General features: G+C 44.4%; 1 protein-coding gene across 2 annotated transcripts in view; it reads left to right on the top strand.

Moving 5' to 3' along the window:
* The first annotated feature begins 1,692 nt into the window (after positions 1–1,692).
* CPNE4 (copine 4) overlaps positions 1,693–26,080 on the top strand; it is a 505,564-nt gene continuing 481,176 nt past the window's right edge. The window contains exon 1 of one of the 2 annotated variants that reach the window (XM_046001314.1): positions 1,693–1,872. In XM_046001314.1, coding sequence (XP_045857270.1) covers positions 1,817–1,872 — 56 coding nt within the window. In that variant the 5' untranslated portion in view covers positions 1,693–1,816. Of the gene's footprint in view, positions 1,873–4,668; positions 5,105–26,080 lie in introns of those variants that run through there. The other variant, XM_046001315.1, reaches the window with a different exon arrangement.

Raw genomic sequence — 26,080 nt, forward strand, 5'->3', positions numbered from 1 at the left:
TACACCTGAAACTAATGTAACATTGTGTGTCAACTCGACTTAAATGAAAAAAAAAAAAAAAAAAAAAAGACAAAGAAAGAAATTGACCCTGCTGGACCTTAGTTGGAGACAGCCATCCTACAAAACTGAGAAAATAAATTTGTTTTTCAAGCCAAAAGTAAAAAATTTTAAACATGTGACTAGGATGACTGAGGAAATGAATTTTTAGTTTTATTTAAGTGAATTTTAATAAATTTAAGTTAGTTACATGTGTCTGGTGGCTACCATATTAGTGCAGGGCTGGACCTTTGTCACATGGCGATCTTATCTGCAAGAAAGGCTGAGTAATGACGGTTTGGGGATGAGCACATTTCCCCCTGCCTGTGACATTGTGCTTTTCTTCATAGGGAAAAACAAACAAACAAAAATGATTACAGTCTAGGCAGATAGCAGTCTCTGCAACAGAGTGATAGATACATACTAACACTCATTAAACCAGAAGAATGGAGTCTTTTTTTCTTTTTAATATTTTATTTATTTGACAGAGAGAAATCACAACTAGGCAGAGAGGCAGGCAGAGAGAGAGGAGGAAGCAGGCTCCCCGTGGAGCAGAGAGCCCTATGCAGGGCTCGATCCCAGGACCCTGGGATCATGACCTGAGCTGAAGGCAGAGGCTTTAACCCACTGAGCCACCCAGGCACCCCAGAAGAATGGAGTCTTAATGGGTTTATCACAAATACGAGGAGTGCTGTGGCTAGGCAGACATTATGTAACTAAAAAGCAGAATCCCAGAGCTAGAGTTTGGACAAATGCCTTCTTTTCATCATGAGGAGACTAAGGCTTAGAGGGGTGACTGAGAGTCTTAATTAAGAGACAAATGGGATAACCTTCTCTGAAATAAGAGCTGATTTAGCATCCTTTCAAACATCACCCGTGGTATCATGCAAACTCTCAGAAAATGCTCTCTGCCTCTTTTATTTTTTTTAATGTACTGAAGAAAAGCTAGAGGGATTTTGATGCCATCTATTGGTAGACAAAAGTATAAGGCACCCCTTCATAGCATAGCTTGTTACTGATGGGTGAGACCCCAGAGGTCAAACAGGGTGCCGTCTAGAAGCAGCACAGGGGAAGGTCTGATCCCTGTGTCAGCTTGGAACCAGTGCATCACTTCTCTTCTGACTCTTAGCATCCCGGAAGGGCTTTCTTAGAGCTTTCCCTTCTGCTTTCCAGTAATACAACCTTTCTCAGGCATTTACAGAAACACAGAGGAAGACCTATCAGTCAGTTCTCAAAATCACATGAAAAAGAAAAAAGAACACATTTTTTTTGAGCTATAAATAACCCTGGGGGGAAATGCAAGGTTTTTATTTGAATCAAAGCCTCAAAAATAAATCCTGTTATTTACAGCCATCCCTTTGACTCGTTGAGTATGTAACCATCCTACAGCTTGAAAGGAAAAAAGAAAACAGAAATTCAGTTTCAAAACAAAATGCTCACCCTGACTCACTCAAGGAAGGATCCAGGGTTTTTAATGCAGGGCATTGACTCTGCCTGTTTTTCCCCTTCATCATCTGCTTCCCTTAAAAAATGGTATCAACTGCATTGGTAAGAATTCACATTTCTTCCCTTTTGTTCCCTGGCTCCATTCCAGCATTTCCCTTGTCACACTGATGGGTGGGGTGTATTTCATATTGGCATAGGACAGTGAGCGGATGTCTCCCCTTATGTTAACCAACAAAGACCCGGCGAGGGGGATCTACTCAGAACTGGAGCCTCCTTCGCAGCTTGGGAACACCAGTGGCACCGTGACTCTGTGGCTTGGATTTAGACAATTTTGATGATGGCTGTAGAACCCAGCAGCTCAGAATCCACGAAAAGGAGAATTGGAAGGAGGTGAGTGATACAGATAACGGGATGTCGATGTCACGATGTTGAAGGGACTCTGGCTGGTGAGCAACTTGCTGTGGGGGCAGTAACTGCAACCATAGTTCATTAGCAGGTTATAGATCTTCTTTTACAGAGATAAGCTATTGATTTCATATGAGAGGTGGGGGTAAATTCTCCTTTATGTGCCCTGAGAAGAGCCTCTTTGAATTTACCTTCAGTGTCATGCCTTGAAAAAAAAAAAAAAAAATCAAGTTTCTGGAAAAAAAGCTGCATGTGTGTTCTGCACACTGACTTGCAGGCAACTGTTTCTAATTAGGGAGCTGAAGCCGGCTGGCAGGGGAAACCATATTTGTCATAAGTTGTGGCATTGCATTTAGTTTGTGTGTCTGTGCTTTTAACATGGGGGCCAGAGATGATTGTACTGGATTCTTCCCTATGGGTTCTGACTGTATTCTTCGTTCTTTTCCATGGTTCATGTGTTCAGTCAATCTGCCTTGTTCCTTCAGAGCCTGCTTCCATTAATACTTCCACTAATAATTATATTAATTGTATTAAGCATTAATTGTAATACTTCCATTGATTACTTCCATTAATACTCCATTAATACTTCCTTCCATTAAAACTTCCATTAATACTCTCCTTAACTAGTTATTAACTAGTTGTGTTCCCCAGTCTGGACTTTCTGACCACCCAAACCCCAGGTTTGTAGAAATCATGAAACCTACCTGGGCAGATTATTGAGAAAATTAGATGGGATGGTCAAAAGAGTGCCTAACAGATTGCCTGGAAATAGTACATGCTCAGCATGCCTCGAAAATAAGGGGTTTGTGTTAAATGATCTCTAAGGTAGTTTTAAAAATCTAATTTAACTAACGTTTATTGACTGCTAAGGACAGATGTTGAACTCGGCATTGGGGTCACAATCACAAACAAGACAACAAAACAGACCTTTGCTTCACAAGACTTAAATTTAAGGGAACAAAATCAACAGGCAAATCACTTTCTTTTATTCCCCTTCATCTTTGCAAATTCAATCCAGCTCAAACTTCAAGTTCATTACCGAGGCTGCTACTTTTTTTTTTTTTTAAGATTTTATTTATTTACTTGACGGAGAGAGATCACAAGTAGGCAGAGAGAAAGGCAGAGAGAGGGGGGGAGCAGGCTCCCTGCTGAGCAGAGAGCCTGATGTCGGGGCTGGATCCCAGGACCCTGAGATCATGAACTGAGCGAAGGCAGAGGCCTAATCCACGGAGCCACCCAGGTGCCCCACCAAGCCTACTTCTTAATTAAACCTGCAATACTTTCTGACTTAATATTTTCATATTTAGTAAACATAGGCTGATTTTATGTGCTCAGCATCAATCCCCCTATTCCCCATAGGAAGATCTTGAAACTATATTGGAGAGCTATCCCTATGTTTCACTCTGAGTTAATGTGGATCAGGTGGTGGTCCACTCTGGCTCCAGGAGCGGGACAGAGCACACGGAATGCTCCCAGACACAGGAGAAGGCCTGGTGCTTCAGGGCGATCCCATATCCTGGGGTGCATTGATTGGCTTATGTTTAGCCACATGATCCAAGCTTTTTAAATGAAAGTGAATCAAAGGAGCTTCGGTGTATAGGCAAGCTCCCTAAGATCCTAGGGTCAATGTTTAGTGTTATCTACTTCAGAAGGTCTTGAGCGCTGAGCTGAGGGAAGAAATATAGTATTGGTTTTTTCATTCTGAAGACTCTTCTCTCACATCTCAAACATCTTCCTAATTGCCTTGATAGAACCATTAGTGGGGCACCTGCTCCTTATTGCATTATTTCTCCATCTCTGCCCTTTGAAATTGAGAATTCTGGTTGGTGAAAAATTCTTGGCTAATAACCTCTTCACATGAAGAGCAGCCTTGTTAAGAGGATGGGGAGGAAGAGCCGCCTCTCTCCCTGCATTCCTGTCCATATTATATGGTATCATCCTCCATGTCAACCCGATGTCGAGACAGCCTTTTTTCTAACCCTTAAGGATTTTGAAGCCCAATATGTGATTCTGACGATACCTGAGAGGTATGGTGTGGCGATATGCTGACAGGTAGTTGTCTAGTTTATCTGCTGTTGCAGAAACAACAAGACACAATGCGCAGGAAGTCTTTCTACTGCTCCTTTATCTGAATTTGACTTTGAATAAGTTTTGGAACAGGAAAGCCATACTTTCTTCCTAAAGTGCTTCATGGCATGTGGCAGTGCTTACCCCTGACATAAGACAGCATGCTTCTGTATATTTTAAAAACATAGTACTCTAAGTTAATTTCTTTATCTTATACTGATTTGTGAGATGGATGTATTCAGGAACACGTGTGATGAAGAAAAGCCCCCTCCGTTCAATTATTTATGCATTTATGTACTAAAAAAATAAATATTCGGCTCCTACCATATGCCAGGCACTTTTGTGCGACCCCGAAGATACGGAAGTGGGCAATATCATATCTGCATGTTTGGTGGCAGTTGAACATCCATTCAAGAAGTTTCCTTGCATGTGTGCAAGAAGACGCACGGCTCCCACGCCCACCCAGATATGACCGCGTTATTCTGAAGCGGAGATGAGGTCTAAGCATTTGGAGAACTCAGTTACGGTCCCCAGGAGCCCGGCGCTCGCGACGGAGCCCGGCGGGCAGCACGCCCCCGCATCCAGTGCCCGCGCTGGGCGGGGCCGCGGGCTCGCGTTCCCGGGGCAGGGCTCGCCTCCGCCGGAACCCCCCAGGGGGCGCTCGCGCCGAGGTTTCCCAACTAGTATCTCGCCGGTTGCCGGGCGCATGGGTTTCGTCAGAAGGTGGAAACCTCTCTGCGAAGCTGCCATCTCCCCACCACCCTCGCGTCCCCGTCTCTTCCTCCCTTCCTTCCTCCCGTCTCCTCTCCCTTCCCTCCGGCTTCCTCCCCGTACCTTCCACTTACTCTCTGAGTTTACTGAGAGCTCAGCCTCCACCTCCAACATTTTCACCCTTTCCCCAGCCCCCACCTCCAAGGATGGAGTCCGGGTTTCCGGAGAGACCAAACTCCCCTCTCTGCATCTTTCCCGTCCGCTGTTGCTAAAGTGGCCTGAGAGGACGAGGGGGAAGGGCGTCCGACCCCCCCTCACACCACCACCAACTACACCACCAACCACCTCCACTCCAGAGCCGGATTCTGCATCCTAGGGGTAGGACAGACCTCGTCCCAGGCTCGATTCTCTTGCTACTCTTCGAGGTTGGTACCTCCAGGTAAGTAGATGCCAACTCTGCATTCCCGTGTTCTTGGGGCGTTGCGATGGCAAAGTCCTTCGGGGCTGCTGCGTAGCAAGACCAACTTTTGAGGTGCGCTGGGTTTCGCTCGGATTTGCTTGTTTATCATTGCTGCTGCTGTTTTAAGAAGCAGCTGCGAGCCCCGTCTTTAATCCGAGGGAACTTTGATCCCATGCATCTCGTCTTCTGCTGTCCGCTCAACTCGCCCCGGTGGGGTGGGGCGCGCAAGGTGGGGAGCGAGCCCGCGGAGGGGACAGCAGCACACCTGCCGGGAATCCGGTCCCGCAAGCGGTGGCGGGGGGAGCGGGCATTGCTGTTTCAGAAATCGGGGAGGGGGAGGGGAGGAGAGTCCTGGCTGAAGTTGCAGCCTCCCCCTCTGACAGTGAGAACGCTTTGGGAAATTGTAGCGGTGGTCAGTCCTTGATCTAGCTGCTGTTGGATTTAGCCTCTCAGCTTCCTTCCTCCACCCGCCTTACAATAGGTCCCAATAGTATGTAATTGTGGCCGGGCCTCTCGGGCTTAAAACTAATCAGTAGGCTTGCAAGTCCTTTGATTCAACCAAGTCCCTCAGCGCTCCTTCTTCTGTTAAAGTAGCCATGAGGGAAAGGGGGCCAGGGGTCGGACTGGAGGGATTACCAAACAGCTAGCCATGTCCAACTAAAGAGATCAGAACCCCTTGTGGGATAAGAGAAGCCGGTGGATTGTTAGGGCAGAATCCAGGGAGACAATTTGGAGGTGATCCATGCCAAGTCTCAGTGTTGATGACTATCCAGTGGGGAGCGGGATGAAATACTCTTAGGAAGATGCACTCTTTTCCCTTGAAAGAAGTGGGTGGGCTTTAAGGCTCCAGTTCCCATCCTGCCCTCCAGATCCCACTGCACCCCCCAGGTGTCCTTGCAAGACTGGCTTCCAGTCCCAGAACTTGGGAGTCTCCAAGAAGTATCACAGACTGCAGCGGTGATCCCAGGGGCTCAAGCTTAGGAAATGCGGGCTGTGGGGGTTCCCGAGGTGGAGGGAAGAAAGATGGCCAGAGAAGTGGTGGTGGATGAGTTAGGGAGGGGTGAGTGTCCTGGGAAACTTTGTAAGAGAAATACCGGGAAAGAACAACCCTTCCCCGCCCCTCTCCCCCATCATACATATTGACCCACTGATGCTATAGGATTTCAGTGTCTTTTGGGAGGAGATGCCTCATTCCTCTGCACCTGTGTTCAAAACTATGCAAAACCAACCCTCATTCCCTTGTTTCCTCTTGTTGCTTTGCCAGGGATTTTTAAAGCACTGCTCTGATTGTTCTTGGCTCACGTGGTTTTCATTTTCCTAAACAGCATTTTTGAGCTGTCCAAGGTATTTAAAGTGTCCTTAAACAGACTAAAGCCTAGTAGTCTTAGTGAAAAATCATCTTAACTTCAAATGAAATAGTTTTCTCCTTGTTCCTTCCTTCGATTGCCCTCCTAACAACCCCTATTCTCAAAGATGCTTGTGGGGTGGGGTTTTTTGTTTTGTTTTGTTTTTTTTTTTTTTTTTTTGGCTGTACATCAAAAAAACCTCTCTCCCCAGGAAACCCGACTTTCCTAGAGCATAGATGTTTTGAATCCATGACAATGTATTGTAGTTAGTATACACTGGTTAACCTGCATTAGCACACCCCCCCCCCACACACCCCCCCAGCAAGAGCCAGAGACAAACAAGTATTTTACTTATTTGATGCCCTTCAAGTTTAGGAAGGTCCCACTTCTTTTTATTACTCAGCAGATAAGACAGAGCTCAGGATGGCTATTGCTGTGATTAAATAACTTCTGATGTTTTCATTTCCCTTACTAAGCTGCCATTTCTAGGTTAAATTCATTTTATTGGCTTGTCTATTTTTAAAGAGAGACTGACAGAGTTGCTCTTGCAGATCAGGGGTCTGAGCTCAGAGTAGGTCAAAGGTATTCACATGCAGGGAAGTGGATCAAAACAGAAGGGCTGGCAAATGCAGGTAGGACGCCTGTGTTAAGTGCCTACTAATGAAGACCAGAATCCCTCATTTATCTCTGATGGGAAGATTCTGACAGATTTACAAGATCAAACTCAAATCACATCAAAACTAGGTGATGTTCCCTGGGCATTACATAAAAGGAAGTCCATAGCAGGAGTGGATGTTGAATCCTGGGCAGTTTTGAATGGTTAGGTGAGGAGAGCTTGCCTATAATGGAACCCAAGGTCTACTCATGTGTTACCATGTGAAAACTCTCTTGGCCGTCAAACTTTACCTTTCCTGTGAGTGGTCAGCCTCATTATTATCCTTCCAGACACTCTTCTAGTATAATTTATTGGAAGCGGGCACAGATGGGGTCCATCGAGTTTCCCAGCATGAGACAACCACTTCACTAGAGTTTCTAAGTATTTCTTTCAAAACAATAGCTCTGAGGTTTGTGCATTGTTTTTAAATTGTACTTAAAAGACTTCCTGTTTATCTCTAGGTCTCTGGTAGCAACATGGCATTTGGCTTGAATCATTGTTTTTTTTTTTTTTTTAGGGTAATCCTGCTTTTAGAGGTTTTAATTAAAAAGTCTCTTGTATTAAAGTGTTTCTTGATCTGAATGTGGATTTCTGATTAAAACATACCTCATTCCAGTTAGTAGGGAAAAGGTGTTAACCTGTTTCCAAAGAAGTTTTATGTAGTATTCCAAAAAAAAAAAAAAAAGGAAGATTTGATTCTTCCTATCACCAGATGATTTGAGTCCACCATGACTAAAAACCTTAAGATTTTAGTGTCTATAAAAAATAACCACAGAGAAAAAAGTGGGTCAGTAGTGGAATCTTTGTTCTAATCTGTGTTTGAATCTTTTGGAACCCAACTGAATGTTTTCCCATGGTTTGCAGCAAGCCTTTTTATGTACCTTGAAACATAATACTCTGGATCATTATGACCACCTTAATCCATATAAAGGATTTTTCCATTTGGAGGCAAATGTGTTGGAGGTGAACAGTTGATGTTATGTGTCATTAATGCTCACACTTTCAGGGGGATTTGAATCCAGAACAAAGAGTAAGAAGGGCACTTTGATGGCATCAGCCTGACAGACTGGGAAAAAGGCTCTACACTAGGAAAGTCACTTCATGAATCTTTTATTTTTTAGCCAGAGATATGGCCAGAAGATCTGTATTTCATTCATTTTGAAGAAGAAAAAGGCTAAATTTGTTCTCTATGTTTGATCTTTCCATTTTCGTTTTGTTAATATTTTAAAACAAAACAAAAACCCCTTTGGATCCATATGGTCACTCAAAGTCATATTGCCTTGGCAACAGTAGCCAGTAGCCCAGAATCACAAAATACCCAAACAGGACATTTAAAATGCATTTAAAATAAAAAATGTCACATGGTTCAAGACCATTCTATGGTCTTGAATCAGAACCGACCTTCCAGCCTACAATAATAGAATTCCATTTCACTCTCCCTTTCTCCGGATTGAATGTAGGTGATAAAGAACAGTTTATAGGACTTTAATTTCTTTTTTAGGATGTCCTAAAAGTTCTATAATGGTTTTTCTTTTGAGGGAAGCATGTTATGTAAATGAGTGGTGGTGTTACAAATCCATTCTTTGAATAAAGGTGTTTATGTGGAAGTTGGTGAAAGTCCAAAATCAAGCTCAATAATTGGATCAGGCATGATGTGCTGTCTTTCGTGTGATATTGGAAGTAGATGATAGATAGTAAGGCCTTGATTAGCACTAACTTCACTGAGTGGATGCCTGCTAACACGTGTGACCGCATAATAAAGTCATCGTAGTGCCTGCATATACTTCTCATCTTTTCTGCACAAGGAATCTCATTTATGTGGGAGCTTTCTGTTTCATCTATGAATTACTAAATATATATGATACAGTATATGTTTTCCCTAAGTTGGCAAAGCCCGGAAAGTCCTTTCTTGGGCTCTTGTATTCTTTGGAAAGCCTCTTGACAACCACTAGCTTTTAGGTCAGTAAATATTGGAAGCTTGAAAGGCAGTTTTGAAAAGTGGAAGAGAGTGGTAAGGATGCCTTGTTTGGAAAGGTTTATTCCAGTTCTCTGGTTTTAGTACACTCCTGGGTCGCGGGGAGCCAACTTAGAGTTGGCCTGTGGTGGGCTCATTTCTAAACTGTGAGCAACAACTTTATCGCTTTGTATCTGTGACTCTCCAAACTGGAAGAGAGCTTGGGGATCATCTCTTGACTCTAGCTATTTAATTTGACAGATGTGGAAGCTAAACTTCAGAGAGGTGACTTGGTCAAGATCAGGGGACTCACTCCACAACCCCCCGATGACTCCTTTCTCTGTATAGAGACTCAGGTTCCCTGGAGATAATTACTGTGGTGGTGCCAGTCTCTAGTGCCACGGACACTGATAATTTTTACTGAGTTGAGAATAGTGGGTTGAGTGGCTCCTGCCTCTAATGGAGTATTTTGTCGAGCAGGCTTGGGACTTACAACTTTGTTCTCTCTTGGAGCCAATGCAATATTTACCCAGTAGATGTGATTAAATTTGTAGAAAATCATTGTCTGCAGCCATCTCAGTTAATGTGCATATTTTGTGAAGAATTGTTCATGCACAGTCTTAGTTTTCTATTTTAAATGTCATAATTGAATCAATAAAATAAACAAAGAGAGTTTATGAGTGGGTACACTTCCAGGAACTCACAGGGGAATCTTTTATTCTGTTTTCAATTAAAGGTCCATTCAAAAAGAACAAACTCTAAAACGTTGTTTTTCCATCTTTGGCTCAAAATGTAATATTTCTTTTTTTTTTTTTTTTTTTTTTTTTTTTTTAAAGATTTTTTATTTATTTACTTGACAGAGAGAAATCACAAGAGAGGCAGGCAGAGAGAGAGGAAGGGAAGCAGGCCCTCCGCTGAGCAGGGAGCCCGATGTGGGACTCGATCCCAGGACCCTGAGATCATGACCTGAGCCGAAGGCAGCGGCCTAATCCACTGAGCCACCCAGGCGCCCCAAAATGTAATATTTCTAACTTTGTATTTCTTATTACTTAAAAAACGAGAAACATTTCTCCTTGGAAACATCAGGGGAAAAATACAGTATTTCAGGTTAAGCCTAGAAACCGTCTCAGGTTTAAGGTGTCTTGACTAAAAGACCTTTCTTATCGAAGAGATTTCAAACCTCTGCAGGACAATTCTTCGCGCTTTGAGGGAGAGGAGGAACAAAAATAAGTGAGCAGGGGCCCAAGGGGAAGGACCCGCCCCTGGTAGCTGTTGAGGCAAGGGGGAAGGGCTGGAGCAAGTTGGTTTTAGAGTAGACGGTCGCTAGAGGGCGCGCGAGCACCGGCAGAGCCCACCTCCTGGGACCATGAACCCGACTTCTAGGCTCAGCGATGGGGTTTAACTGAACCCCAAAGCTGTGCTCAGGTATGAAGTATTGGTTTTACCAGCGCCTCTTACTCTCCAGTCCAAATTGCCTCAGAGAGAAGACAAAAGATGTTGCCTTCGGAATCCGGTGGGGCGCTTGGGTTGCCCAGGAACTGGACAGCCTGCCTGCTCTTAGGGTTCAGCCTGATGCGCTGTCCTGAGTTTGGCCACCCTCTGTTTCCTCACACTGGGGCCTCTTACCAGTGGAAGAAGTCTGGATTCAGAAATACCTGGTTTGAATTTGGGGCTTACAGTTTTCATGCTGCAGACAGAATAAATTCCTTCACCGGCATGGGTGTTAGCATCCGGAAAATGGGGCGGGTAGTAGTTGTGAATGTGGAATGTTTAACAGGGTCCAGTAGCTTAGTGGGCAGGCAAAGGTTAGCTGCCGTGTCCCTTCTCTTAACAGTTCCCTCAAAACTTCATCCTTTTCTTTTCTTTTTTTTTTTTTTTTAAAGATTTTATTTATTTATTTGACAGAGAGAGAGACCACAAGTAGGCAGAGAGGCAGGCAGAGAGAGAGGAGGAAGCAGGCTCCCTACGGAGCAGAGAGCCCCAGGATGCGGGGCTCGATCTGAGATCATGACCTGAGCCTCAGGCAGCGGCTTAATCCACTGAGCCACCCAGGCGCCCCAAAACTTCATCCTTTTCTTAACACATGAGCTTCTTTCTCTCTTATCCATGCCCCCACTCCCTCAGCAGAAGGATCTCATTTATCCATCTGTTGAATAATAATTGATCACAAAAGCATAACAAAGAACACGGTGGACATTGGGAGATGGAGAGGAGAGGGAGTTGAGGGAAACTGGAAGGGGAGATGAACCATGAGAGACTATGGACTCTGAAAAACAACCAGAGGGTTTTGAAGGGGCGGGGGTGGGGGGGAGGTTGAGGAACCAGGTGGTGGGTAATAGGGAGGGCACGTACTGCATGGAGCACTGGGTGTGATGCCAAAACAATGAACACTGTTATGCTGTAAATAAATAAACAAATAAAAAAATAATTGATCACAAAACCTGTACTAGGCACTGGGGATAAACATGACGTTCGTATCGTTGGAAGCGGCAGGCTTGCGGGGAGACAGGTGCATGAGAACAGATACTGAAACTCATGGAGGTTAAGTGCGAGGAGCGAGATGAGCAAGTTTTGTAGGTTGAGAGATCTGGGAATCCTTTGCTTTGTCTCAGAGAACCTGGGAAATGGTCCCTCAAGCCCATTATACTCAGGTGTTTTTGCTTCTCCCTGGATTATCAAGGAACCTGGTCTGGGGAGGGTGATTCTGAGGGAGAGGAAGGAGGAGGGGAGGTGCGGGGTGGGTGGGCGGGGGGAAATCTCACTCAGTGTGCACTTAGGTTTGCGTGTCTGTTTGGCTGTGCTGATGGAGGCCCTTAAATCCAGTCAGCTCCTACCACCACCCTGTGGATTTTAGCTTCATCTCTATCATAAGATAAGTGCCCATATAACTGACTTAATAATCCATTTAAACAGGAAAGTGATTTTTAGAGGAAACATGAAAGAAGTATAACAACACAACAAGGAACGCATCACTGAGGGGTGGGTCTGGAATAATCTAAATAAGGATTCTGTTTTTTAAAATACTGAAAGGTGTATTCAATAGAAATATCAATAAAAATGAAAAATAATAAGGGTCGTAGTAGAATGGTTAAATGAAATGTTTTATCATCATCTTTCAAGTGACAGAAAAGCTTTTAACTTACTTGGAGACCCTGGGGGCATAGGGGGCCTGCTCTGATGTCTTTGTTACGTTTTGTACTGTTGTTTCAACAAGTCAATTAGAGGCAGAAATTCCAGTGACCAAATGGAGAAGTCAAGGAGTTTTGTCTGTGAGAACTTGTGGTTGTGACACCACAGCCAAGGGGCTGGGCACGTTGGGGGAAAGTCCTGATAAGAGGAAAAGGGTAGAAATAGTTGGTTTGGTCTGGGAGGGGCCAGTGAGTAACATTCATCACAGCTCATGGCCCGACTGAATTTTATAGAGACAGGAAAGTAAAAACCTCTTATGAAATCAGAGAATGTGAGAGCTGGACAATCCTATCAAATTAGGTACACCTCTTTCCCATTTTTCAGATAAGAAAACTGAGTCTCAGCAGGGTGAACTCATTCACGCAAGCTGTTTGGTGGTTGAGTTAGGGCAAGACAGAGGATTCTGTACCCTTTGTCTGGGCCCCGCGTGCTGCATGAATCTTTCCTCCCCATTTCACGGGAGCACGATTGTCCCTGCCTCATTCACTGCTGGACCCCAAATATCCAGGCATCCAGCCGTTGCTCAGAAAGCTTTGGTTGACTGCGTGGCAATGTGGCTTCCTTCCTCACTCTTATTTAGGAGTGTGCCAGGAAATCACTAGGTTGCAATGCAATTTGGTAATTTGCATTTAAATTTGCAGACAAACATTTGCATTTAAATTTGCAGACAAACATTTGCTGAGCTTTGTTAGGAAGTGGCTTCAGCTTTGAAGGTAGACAGAACTTGTTCGAATGCTGGCTTTGCCATTCAATAGCTGTTTGGCTTTGGGAAAATTACCAAGTCTCTCTGAGCCTTATTACTTTGTTTGTAAAAACGGGGATAAAGCAGAGGACCTGCGTCATAGGTGTGCACTAAGTGTTACTTATGTCTTAGCCTCCCACTCCTCCTCTCCATTCTTCCCAGAAAAGATGTAAAGGAGGATACAGTACCTTTTCAAGAGTGAGTTTAATTTATTTGAGATAATGCACATTTATCTCGCATAAAAAAATAAATTATTCCGCTGTATAAACATAAACACGCACATAATCACTACAAATACATATTCTGTGGGTTAGATATCATTAGTCCTACATTATAAATAATTGGGTCAATGCCAAAGCACTAGCAACAGGGGAGGACTCAAATCTAGGGTGCCCCCACCCCTCCAGAGCTGGGGTGTTTTGTTCAAATCCCTGTTCCGTATCTTTGTTTCTTCTCCATCCTTCTACAGCTGCTTCTCTCATGAAGGCTCAGATCCCCTTTTCCAAGTTATCTCATGGCCTGGCTAGGCCCTAGCTCCTGCCCTGTAATGTCACCATGCATGGCTGTGCCCACTCCCCTGGCTTTGCACAAGCTTTTCTGGAAAACAGCCGTATAGTGCACTTCTTGTGATAACTCCAGAGTGCCTAGAATCTTCTGGAACGTACGTAACTCTCTGTCACCCTGGGTGCGTGTCCACTCCCTTAGCATGTATCCCGCGTGAAGCCAGATTTGTGAGTGGCCACAGTGGACATTGAACTGGCTCAAAATCAACTCTACACCCTCTCTCATTTATTAAAAATACTCTCACTGTATTTTGATTATTCTACATTGTATAATCTAAATTAATGTTTGAAGTGATACAGATCTCTTACTGTAGACATTGTGTATGTAATACAGTATATGTTGTACTTGATGAACAATTTATGGGATTTTTGGGGGGGATTATTTTGAGTCTGTGTGAATTTTACTTCATTCCTTGAATCATAGCCTCTACCCAAAATGTGCTCCATTATATTCACAAGGCTGTACTCTGTGCTATATATAGGTACGTAGAACTTTTAGTGAAAAGCATAAATTTTTAGTCAGGCATTTGTGGGTTTGAATCCCAGCTCTGCTACATCTCTCAAAGTCCAATTTCCACACATGTAAAATGAGTAATGGTAGTGCCTGTACCCTAGGTTAGCGGGGAGCCTCGAAGGATACGGTGTATATCCGTAGTGCCCCAAGTGCCCATCGGATTGCAGGCACATGGAAATTATTCAAATTGTCACTGGTACTGGCTGGTGACGCCCCTCAAAATTTAGAGCTTACGAGTGATTACCCAAATGGTAGTGGCTTGCTCTACTGTAAGGGAGTTGTGAAGACTAGGAGTGTGTTTCCAAAGGTCTGATAGAAATCAGCAATAATGGGGCGCTTGGGTGGCTCAGTCATTAAGCATCTGCCTTCTGCTCAGGTCATGTTCCCTGGGTCCTGGGATCAAGCCCCACATCAGGCTCCCTGCTTGGCCAGAAGCCTGCTTCTCCCTCTCCCACTCTGTCTGCTTGTGTTCCCTCTCTCACTGTCTCTCTCTCTCTCTGTCAAATAAATAAATAAAATCTTAAAAAAAAAAAAAAAGAAATCAGCAATAAAGTGTGTGCCTCCCACAACCACCGACAACCATTTACCTTTCTCCCCTCCCCCGTCTCTGTTCCTACCCACAGATTTTTGTGCCTAGCCACAAAGATGACTCAAGGGTTATGCTGGGGTTTCGCTAAGATAAAACTTCCTCTGTCCCTGCTGGTTCCAGCTTTATTTCAGATGCAACGTACGGTTAGCGCTGGCCCCCAGATACTCAGCCAGAATGCAAAATCAATCACACTGCCCTGCAAGGCCTAGCAACAGACATTTATTACAGTTGACTCTATGTATCTTCTACCTTTGCTCAAGGAAAGATTCCAGGCAGCCAACAGCAGACATAGTAGGTACTCTCTGCTATCAAAGTCTAAAATGCTACTCGCATAAAATACTCTTTTCAGAGAGACCCAATGCATGTCTCAAAGCTGTGGTTCTCATACTTCAGGACAGAGTCAGACTCTACTGGAAAACTTGTCACAACACAAATGGACATCTTCTAGCCCTTTGCCAGGTTCGGATTCGGTCGGTCAGGCGCTGGAGCCAAGTCATGTGCTGACAGTTTCCCCGGTGAGGCTGATGCTGCTGGTTTGGGGACCACCCTTTGAGAACCAAGTCTTCAATATTCACTTCCTGCAGACAAGCTGTGCATTTGCTCTCCTGTGTGATGCAACTGAGAACAGCATTAGTGGTAAAGAAAGGGCTCTGATATTTACTGAGCCACTGTGACATTGGCTAGATGCCAGGCACCTCACCGGTCACCTTGTGCATATATCTTATTTAATCCTCAGAACTATCCAGTCTATCAGTTCATAATTATTTGTTGAGACCCTATCATGTATCATACCATGTGCTGTGCTAGGCTCAGGGGATCTGGCATGAACAACACAGACATAGTCCTGACCTTCTGGATATCATCTTTCAGCAAGGAAACCTGCTGGAGCAGAAAATTATAAGGGTAATTAGTCTGATCCATAGAAAATGGAAGCCCAGAGAAGCTGAGTAACTCGGCTGAGGTTACACAGCTAGCGGGAGACAGAGGAGACAAAACAAATCTGAAAACCATCTTACTCCAAAATGCGTACTCCTTCCACTAAATCAGGAATTCTTAGACTTTTTGGTCTTAAGGCCCCTTTCCACTCTCAAAAATTATTAAAGACCCCCAAAGAGCTTTTGTTTGTTTAGGTTAAATCTGTCCACATTTACAGTATTAGAAGTTAAAATGGGTCACCTTTTGGGAATTGTACTAACCCACGATGCAAATAGTACCATTTTTCTTAGATTCTCAACCCTAATTTGTTTCGATGACCTTTGTAGCCAGCAAAGATGAGACATGTCTCATTTCCTCCTAAATGTTTTATGTGTGTGCGCATGTACGTGTGTGCATGTGTGTTTTAGCCTTAGACTATATTTCTAGTGATAGCAGCTTCCTAAAGAAAAGGCTGACCTGCTTTGGAATTGCTTTCTTACATTTTTACGTGTGTAAGTATGTATGTGTATGCACATTTACGATAAAGAAAACTGTCTCTCCCAGACCAAACTGAGATGTGGCGACTTTATTATTCATCGGAGGATCTCTATCCCAGCTGAGGGCATTTATGAAGACACAGTTCATGCATGTTTATGACGTGTGTTGCCTTCAGGGTTCCCCAGGGCACGTGCCTGCAAAAGGGAAGCCCAGGGAAGCAGCTGGGGGCTCAATCCTGCTGCCTCGTTACGGTGGGAGGAAGAGATGAACGATCAGACTCCAGAGCTGTGGCTTTGTGTCCTGTTGGCAGCCGAGTTGTGTTTAATTGTGGACTAATGACCGAAATACTGCCCTTTTCCATCATTTTTATTCATTATCTAACGGGAATGAGAAGTCCTAGTAGATACTTTCCTTTGGTGTGTAATGGTCCGTGGTTGTTCAGACTCTGATGCTCTGGCTGGCTCTTAATGCTTTATGGCATCGTTAAATTTTACTGAGTAAAATCAACCAAATCAGGGCTGACATAACTCAATGTAGTTCTCAACCGATGATCAATGAATGAGTTCAAATCTCTTTTTATTTTTGTAGAAACCAATGAACCAAGGGAGATGCGGCAACAGGGTTAGGACGGTGACTGGGTTGTAGAAGAGGCTTGGATGAGAAGCTGGAAAGAGGGTAAATCTTCCAGCCCTTTGATTCTTTGGTCTTTTTGACAATAAACACCTGGATCACTGGTTCAGACACACTTTAAAAATGTTTACCCAGATGTTTGGTGTCACGGAGGCCCATCCCGCATCCAAAACAAATAGAGAAATATGATGCAAGGAGCTCACTTGTCATTTCGTTCAGAGCTGAAATTTGACACGAAGCACTTCTGTGAGTTGACCAGAGGTGGCGTGGATTCCTTGATGGGCCTACATTCTGCTAGGCGGTTATAACTTTGTAAAGGAGTTCCCTTTCTGTAAAGCGGCAGGCAGTTGGAGGAGAGCCTGGGGCATAATTGGGCGTACCTGCCAGTCCCATCTTCTTTTGACTCACGTCAAACAGGAGTCTGTGTGATATGATCCGGGAGGGTCATCTGGGAACCCTTTCAGCCAAGTTTTTGATGCTATTTTTAAGTTGTGAGCTTTTTGCCCCAAATTCTCAAATTCAGACTCAATGGCTCAGGTGAGCAACACTCTCTCAAGTGATGAACCCTGTTGGTTTTGCAGCTGGCTGGGGCCACTTTTGAGATCCGCTTTCTCTAAAGCAGACACAAACAGGGAAGGATGCTGACCCCCCTGCTCCTCAACCCACCCCCACCCCATGCCCAGGGAATGGGCTCAGGGAAGATCAGACCTTATTGACCCTTCGAGTGCCCCAAGTCTGTCCCGTCAACCAAGCTAAGCAGCCCAGCTTAGACTTGCCTCCAGCAAGAATGGATGGGAGTTATTGCCTATAGGGACAGGATGATGGGAATCTGCCTAATATCCTAGGAACATCATCTTTCCTGAACTGGGGAGAAGAGATGATACCCAATTAGGGAGGCTCAGCGTTTGGTTATGTAGATGAAAACTTCCATCCCTCTTTGGTTGGATGGGCAGGAGCAGTTCCATTTATCACTCCTATTCCTTCCCTGTGCTTTATGGGTAGTTGTAATAGCTGGCTACAGGTTCATTCTCTAAACTCCTGTCCTGTGATTTTTCCTTTATATATACTTCTTCGCTTCTATGAATCTAAGAGAGGTTTGCGATTAAATATGATCTGATTAGGGCAAACTTAAGATCTGCAGCCCCAAAAGGTCATTGTCAAATGAGATTCACTGAAGGCAGGTGTCAGCAAAGTATAGCCTGTGGGCCAAATCTAGAAGGCAGACTTTTTTTTTTTTTTTTGTAAATAAAGTTTTATTGGAACACAGTCACGCCTGTTATTGCTGATAGTTACTTGCATACTGCAGTGTCAGCACTGGGTAGTTGTGATACACCCTGTGGCCCACACAGTCTGCTGTCTTGCCCTTTGTAGAAAAGTTCGCCAGTTCCTGTGCTTGGGATATATTTCTATTTGACCGTCTCTAGATGGGAAACTTGCATAAACTTAAAAACATCCAAGGGAGGAGTATTCTGAAATTTGGGCCATAGGCCAAATATCTAAATGATAGAATTTTATTGCTGTGCATTGCAAAGATCTTGTACACGGTAGGTGTTTGCTGGATGAATGATTGTGAGTTGCTAGATGAATGGTTTATGGTCTGGATTCCATTTCCCCATTTATAAAACCAAAGTATCTGATTTGATCTCTAGAGGTCCTTCTTGCAGGAGTATTTTACGTATGAGAGAGAGAGGAGGCAAGAAACCCTCGGCGCCTTGCACCCCAGTCTGCCAAAGTGACGGCCACAGCCTCTTGAATCACCATCGGTCATACTCACTTAGCATCAGCTGGAATTATTACGCAGGGTCAAAAGGCATGACGGTCCCCTGTCACAGTGTTATTGGGTGTCCTATGTGGAGAGAGACATGGGGATTTAACAGTTGAGAGCATCAAAATCATGCCAAATGCTTTTTCTGAGTTGGATTATGGAGATGGGTTTAAAGAACACGTTTCTTGTTCACGCTCAGCAGCTCTTGGTATAATCTTGGGCACATACCAGATATGCCTGATGTTCCTCTGCTCAGGCACCAAACTCAAGGGGAAATCTCATACAGGTGGTTGGAAAGCTATTGATTGCCTACTTGGTTGGGGGGGCTGGAGGAGGGACGGGTGATGGTAATCTCCTGGCTCTTACCGGTCCTCCGCCCCTTGGGGGAGGGGAATAAGAGTTGCATCACCTGGGAGAAAGGGGTCATGCTCTGTGGTGTGATCTGGGTAGCCAACTCCGGCTTCAAAGTGTAATTGTGTCCCTCTCAGGCACCAGAGTTCCCACTGTCCCCTTTCCTGAGGAAATAGCCAGGGTTTCCATGTGCTATGGAAAATCCACAGATCTGGCCGAGGAGTTATTTATTAATTCATTCATTTGGAAGGGTGACATGCTGCCTTTGCTGAGAGGCAGGCAGAGCCTCAGCCTCCGTATCCACATCCCAGGCTGCACCCGAGTTTCCTTTCAGGCACCCCAGCATCCAGAGCCCTGGGCGCAGACGGAGCAGCCCTGCCTGCCTTCCCTCATGGTAGTAAGTGCCTTACTCACCGGCAGGTCGGACAGCTGAGAGCAAGCAGCATCCTGAGCAGCCCTTGAGGAGGGGAAAGCCGGCTCCCAAGCTCTTGGCTTTGACCTGCAGGACCCAGACCGCTGCCTGTTCAGAAAGAGGAGGGAAGGGCCGGAAAGGGCTGGCACCCCGCTTCTGACTCTGGTATGCCGAAGCTCCGTGGGTGAGGGTGTGTTGCATGGAAAGACTGCCCGGGCCTTCTGGCTGAGGAACGGAATTTGTTCCTTCTTAGGATGTTAGTTTCCGAGAGCTCCTAATTCTTAGAACTTCTGAGAGCCACGAGTCTCAGGACTGGATGCAGAGTGACTGTTTTTTGGTCTGCTGAAGTATGGCTAATGTCGCAGTTCAGGAATGGCAAGGTTGGGTCAGGCGAGAGCATTGAGGCACATTTTCCTGAGCCCCGAATTTCATACTGGTTGACTCATTCTGTTTTTAAAGTAAGGACACGGGAGCGCCTGGGTGTCTCAGTTGGTTAAGCGTCTGCCTTCATGTCCTGGAGTCCTGGGATGGAGCCCAGAATCGGGCTCCCTGCTCTGTGGGGAGCCTGCTTCTCCATCTGACCCTCCCCCGTCTCATGCTCTCTCTCTCTCTCAAAAATATAAATACCATCTTTAAAAAAATTAAGTGGGCAGTCATATGCATATGATTGTAAACATTCCTTATTCCTTTATATGTGTGTGTGTCTTCATAGGTCCCAGTTACTGTATATTTGCCTTCATTCATCAGATTTATTTTTCAGATGTATGGTTACAGACTGATGCAATGCTGTCTTTTACTTTGAAACAAATTCACTTAAATCTTTCGTCTAAAACAAGAGCTATCTGAGTATTTCTGCTATCCCTACCTAGGACTTCGATTTCATGCGCTATCAAGGCAAAGTCTTAGAGTTCAAAGTTCCTTTGGGTTAGAGATGGCACTGTTCCAGCAGCTTGGAAACGAAGATGCTAATATTCAGCTTCACAAAATTGGACATAATTTAAAACTTGAACATACTTTCCCGCTTGCCTTATTTGTAAATGTTGATCCTGGCACAGAGAACCTCAGAGCTTTTCCTATTTTCTTGTTCCACATCTCCTTAGGAACGTGCAAAAGGAAAGGTAATAAAGGACAATCTTTTCAAGATGAAACATGATTCATAAAGGTGACAGCCGTGCCATATGTGAGCAGTGATTAACAGCTGCAGAGTCTGCTCACGGCTTTTTAAAAATAAAGCGATAAAGCAGATTTTCCCATTATTTCGTGCTTCGGTGCTTGCTCAAGTGCGTCGCCCTGGTTTTTCTCGGCTTCGTTTTATTGTGTAGCAATCGAATCACCCTTCACGTCCCTGCAGTGCTGTGTTATTTCACATACATCCCTGGTTATTCTTCCAGTGATATTTTAAGTTTCAAGATGATGCGGTATATTACAACTGTAACCTCTTTTAAAACCACTTGTTTTATTTCTGTAGAATGCGTTTGGGTGGACAGAAGGGAAAGCGTTTCAAGGCTTGCTCATTTGGAATTGGTTTACTTTAATTTGGAGTTGTGATGGCAGTGGGCATGGGCGTAATGAAGAGTCATGAGTTTAAATGGCCTTCCCCTGCCATTGCCGGCAGATGCGGGCTGCAGGGCTGGTGCGTACGGACAGGCACAGAGGACTGTTCACTTCTGAGATGTGGGGTAGAAGGGGAAGAAGGCTTTTATGTTAAAGTTCACTTGTCATTTTAGTGAAATAAGTTAATTTTAGGAAATGCATTTTCATGAAATTCAGTTGTTTTGGGAACACTAACAGGGCATGCTTTTCCTGATTGATGAGCCCCCAGCAACTTGCCTTACATAGGGTGGTAGTTTTAATCTTTGTGGGTCACTGTTCCCTTGGAGAACCTACTGAAAGCCATGGACATTCTCACCTGAAGAGCAAACACATCTTTTTGTACCAAGTCTGCTTCTAATTTCAGGGGTTTATGGAGGTAGACCACCTTCTTTTCCCATCAAGCACCCCTTCATTGTCTCCTCAGTGGATGTGTTTCCGATGGCAAATTTCTTTTTAAAAAAGTATGTATATGAACACTTATGACGATGTGGCATTTCTGTTAGAGGGAAAGGGGAACAGTAGAGCTGGAGACTTCTTGGGAAGCCCGGAGCTGCCTGGGATCTTTTTTGGGGGTTACCACAAAGAGCTGTGCCTTTGTCAAGAGTGAGACTCCAGCCTTCCTGTGTTGTCCAGGGCACAGTCCAGACTGAGTGTCTGGGTCTTCAGGGGTGGATGGAGGAGGCGCAAAGGCAGCGCCTCGGGGGGTTGGCAGTGAGGGAGGCATGGCTGGATGCCAATGAGAGGCATTCCCCTGCCTCTACCCCGTGGAGCCTCCGAGCTCTGATTCCCTGATGGGCTGCCCAGGGAGCCAGTGGACTGAGTGAATCATGTGACACCTTGGCACAGATAAGAGGAGAAGACCTCCTCCTGCAACTCCTGGTGGTGCCTCAGCCTTCTGCCCGGACGTCCTCCGGAGCTCTAAGTCCTGGGTCATGAAATGCAGCCTTCCTGGGGCTGACTTCCCCAGATCAATGGCACTGTACCTGTAGGAGATGGCGGGTGCTGGCCAGTGAAGCAACTCGGTGTTGGAGGCCAGTGAAGCAAATCAGAGGTTGGAGTTTTATGCAGGAGCACCGGCAAGCCTGGGACTAGGTGCTGGGTGCCCTGTAAGGCACTAAGAGATATTTTGGAACAAGAAAGAGAATAGTATAAAAATGGAAGATCCAGAAGTAAAAGGGTAAGACTTGGCCTCTGCCCCTTCCTTTTGTTTTATTCTACCTTCCTTCCTCCCACCCTTTCTTCTGTTTTTCCATTTTTCTTTCCATTGTTCCTTTCTTCCGTTCTGCTCTTTTCCATTTTTCCCTCTCTCTTTCCCCTCTTTCTTCCCATTTTTCATCCTTTTCTTCCATCCATCTTCCTTTCCGTACATCCTTCCTTTAAATCAATACATGTATCCAGGTGTCTCTCGGGTGCTCTTGGTTCTTAGCTTGCATGGAATTCTGATTCTCTCCCTAGTACAACAGGTCCACCGTCATGCTACTGTGGGGCATTTTTGGTCCATGTTACCTTTCCCCTACTCTTTCCTTCCTTTTTCGTCTTCCTTAATCACCAGCATATATTGAACACCTACCATGTGCAGTTTACTGCCTTAGAGAAGAAAGCTAAAATAATTATGGACTTCCCTTTCAAAAGAGTTAAGATCAAACTTAGGAATCAAGGCTTGTATGTGAGAAGCCAGATTGTAGTGTAACAGTTATACGATGTCACAAAACGAGAATGTGAGATGATGCAAGACAGCGTGAGCATCGTTGCTAGATGGATAGAATGAGAGACATTTTGAGTTCAGGGAATGGAACAGTTTTTGGGGGGAAGCTGGGTTTGGGAAAGTCTTACAGAGAAGTAATGTAAACTGGGATTCCATATAGGATTTTAATATTTGGAGACGAGAAAATTTCAGTTCAGGAAGGGGAATTGATGTGAGTAAAGCCCAGCAGCACCCCCAAACCCCACTACACTTGCCTTCATTTTCCAAAGAAAAGTTCCAGGGGAATCTGTTTTCCTCTCTTACGACTCCTTTAGCTTCTCCTCTACAGTTTCCTTTTTCTTTTTCTTCGTCCCAGGTGCCACTTCTCTTCAGCTGGCAGTGGGCTCATGGGAGTCATTCAGTTTATCTCAGACCCAACCTTGATTAGTAGCTTGGTCAGTTTTTGTTGCATGTGAAGAGCCACTTGGAATGCAAGTCGGAATTGAGGAGAGGGCATTTGAAACGTATTTCCCAGTCATGGTTGAAATTCCAGCCTTCAGTTTTTGGCAGCTGTTGGGTGAGCCAAAATGCCAATCTTAGGGAGAATGTCTGATGTGTTGGGAATCTCAGAGAGCCAGGAAGTCAAAGATCTCATGGAATTCCTGGTGTGGCTGATCCAATATGGTAGAATCCAACCCAGGATTCAGTGCTTGGCGTGTTGTTAGATTTTTGTTTGCTTTTTATTACAGCAGCTCAGGGTCGAAAGGAGCTTAGAGATCATCTTGACTTTTACACAGTTCAATCTTTTAAGTCTGGAAACTCTCCTGTTTTTCTTGCTCCTTGATATGTACATTTAACCTGTTTTTGGGTGTTTCCATAGTAAATGTATGTCTTAGGAGTTGAAACCAATTCATACTACTTATTTCCTATATCTGCAATCCATGAAGGAGTATTTTATTTTCGGGTGCTTGATGAGCCCTGATCCTAGCCTGATGTCTGGGTCTTTCCTGGCAGTGACTTGAATGAAATCTGACTGATACACTATGATGACAGTCTAGCCGTGGAAGTTCAAGATTCTGAATTTGTTCATGCTGAGGCTGGCATTTCTCTGTGATTGTTCCACGCGATGCATTTAACAGCTAACCCTCAGCAGCAGCATTCCTTAGGAGATACAGTGTGGTTCGAATCCCCTCACCTTGTGGCCTTTTGATTTTTGCCCTTGAGTAAAGGAAATAATCCCCTTGTCAAATATTTTCTGGCTGCTCAAAAAAGATATTTTCTCATTGGCACATTACAACTGATTATTAAAAATTTCACATTCAAGTGTCGTGTGTGTGTGTGTGTGTGTGTGTGTGTGTGTGTGTGTGTCTGGGAGTTAGAACAAAGAATTCCTTTTCCTTCCAAGGACTGTGTGGTAATGCTTAGGGTCTATTTGATTTTTTTTCCTCCTTCCTTCATCAGATGAAATCTGGTTAGAAGGGTTATCTTGTAGCAGAAAGAAAGAGGCAAGATGGTCCTGGTGGTAAATGGAAGCCTTACCTAAGCTATCCTAGACTGGTATTGTCAAAAAGCAATTTTTATATTTTTTCAAAAAGATTTTATTTATTTACTTGAGAGAGAGGGACAGAGAGAGAGAACCAGCAGGAGGAGAGGACGAAGCAGACTCCCACTGAGCAGGGGGCCCACTGGCTCCATCCCAGGACTCCAGGACCATGACCTGAGTCAAAGGCAGACACTTAACCAACTGAGCTACCCCAGTGCCCAATTTTAAAGTGTCTTACTCAATTCCATGTTATATGTGGGGGGAAATGTATGTATAGAGGAATGTAGTGATTTGGGCCAAAGTGATTTGAACAAGATCTTTAGCAGATTAAAGAAAAATCAGGATCTGAATAAAGATTCTCTGACCTAGGAAATTATTTGATACACAGAATTTTTGTACCCTATTACCAAAATATGTTAGATAAAGAAAGCAATGATAAAGAAATTAAATATTTGCTCAGCAGAACAAATAGTTTTATTTCACATTTCATTAGGAGTGATTAACAGAATTTTGAAGAAAGAGTTTGAAAATGGAGGATGAACTGTTTTTCAAGAATATAGAGGTTTTTCACAAAAATAGATAAGGTCTGTTTGAAAAATATTCTCAGTTAAAAAAGCAATCATTATTGCACACTGTCTCATAACATGATATAATGACTTTGGAGGTATAGAATACTGAGCTAATTAAAAGCTATTCAATTGCTCAAAACTATTAAATAACTGTTTTGTGAAAGACAGAAGCCAAGAACACATTAAAAACCAGCAGAAGTGTGACCCTCCCTATAAACCGTGGGGTGTAATCAAAACTGTAATCAGACTACATTTCCTACTCCCAAATGCCAATGTTAGACAAGAAAAACGGATTAAAATAGCTTCTGAATCAAAAACATTTTAAGGAAAGAAAAGAAAAGCCAAAATAATCTGGGTATCGAGGAAGGAGAACCCAAATGGTCTAATGAACAAGACCTTCCTTTCTGGCCCCTGCTAGTTAGTGCCTCTGCCTCCTCTTTCTCCTCAGTTGACCCTAGTCTTCACCCCAGTTACTGGGAAATTCAGAGGGCTTGACCCCTGTATTCCCCAGAAGCAGGATCTTGGAGAGATGGGGAAATGGCAGTGGGAGTTTGCCCAGGGGCCACTTTCTCTACCCTGTCCCCTTAGAGAAGGTTCTGAGAGTGCCTAGAGAGAGCATCATTTCCAGCTGTTGGCTTATTTCCACGGCATTCCAGTCTGATGCTATTGAAAAAAGGGCTTTCTTTACAGAGCTGCAGACCTGTCTCCTTATAGCTCTTTCAATGTCATCCACCACTCTTAGGATACGACTTCCCTTTGGGAGGGGACAAGACAGTGCCGTATTGCCCACCTCAGGAGAGAGTGGCTTGGAATGAGTCTACTGGCAATTGTGCACAGTTTGGCTTAGCTTCAATTTGGACCTTGTTTTTTGTTTCTCATCTCGAGTCACTGTCATTGGCCCCGAACATTTATCGATCACCTATATCGGTTGCATTATTAGAAGCAGTATTACATAGAAGTTAAGAGCACTGGCTGTGGAGCTGGGAGAGCAGGGTTCAAATCTGAGCTCCCTCACTTGCAGCTGCACGATCTCGGGCAAATTACTCAATCTCTTTGTGTCCTGGTTCCGTTATTTGTCAGTTTGGAATAATAAAAAAAGTGGGCCCTGAGTCATAGGTTGTTGCGAGGTTATTAAAAGAGAAGGGCCTTAAAGCACTCTAAATAAGGCCTGACATTGTATAATTGTTCCTCAGATGTTAACAACTACTATTTTAACCTGTGGGGACACTGGGCAAGGGTGTAAGAATACAGAGAAGTGCAAAACACAGTACCTGTCCTGGAGGGATTGTGGTATAATCTGGAAAACAATATTTTTTACTCATGAAGAAGGAACTGGGGTTGTGTTCTGCTCTCTAGTAAAGGATGAGTTGTTATGCCTGGGGATGTACACTACACTTCCCCCTCCCGGTCTGGCAAGCATGGAGCAGAGGCTCCCTGTTTCCT

This window comes from Meles meles, chromosome 4 (genome assembly GCF_922984935.1).
Source record: "Meles meles chromosome 4, mMelMel3.1 paternal haplotype, whole genome shotgun sequence".
Lineage (NCBI taxonomy): Eukaryota > Metazoa > Chordata > Mammalia > Carnivora > Mustelidae > Meles > Meles meles.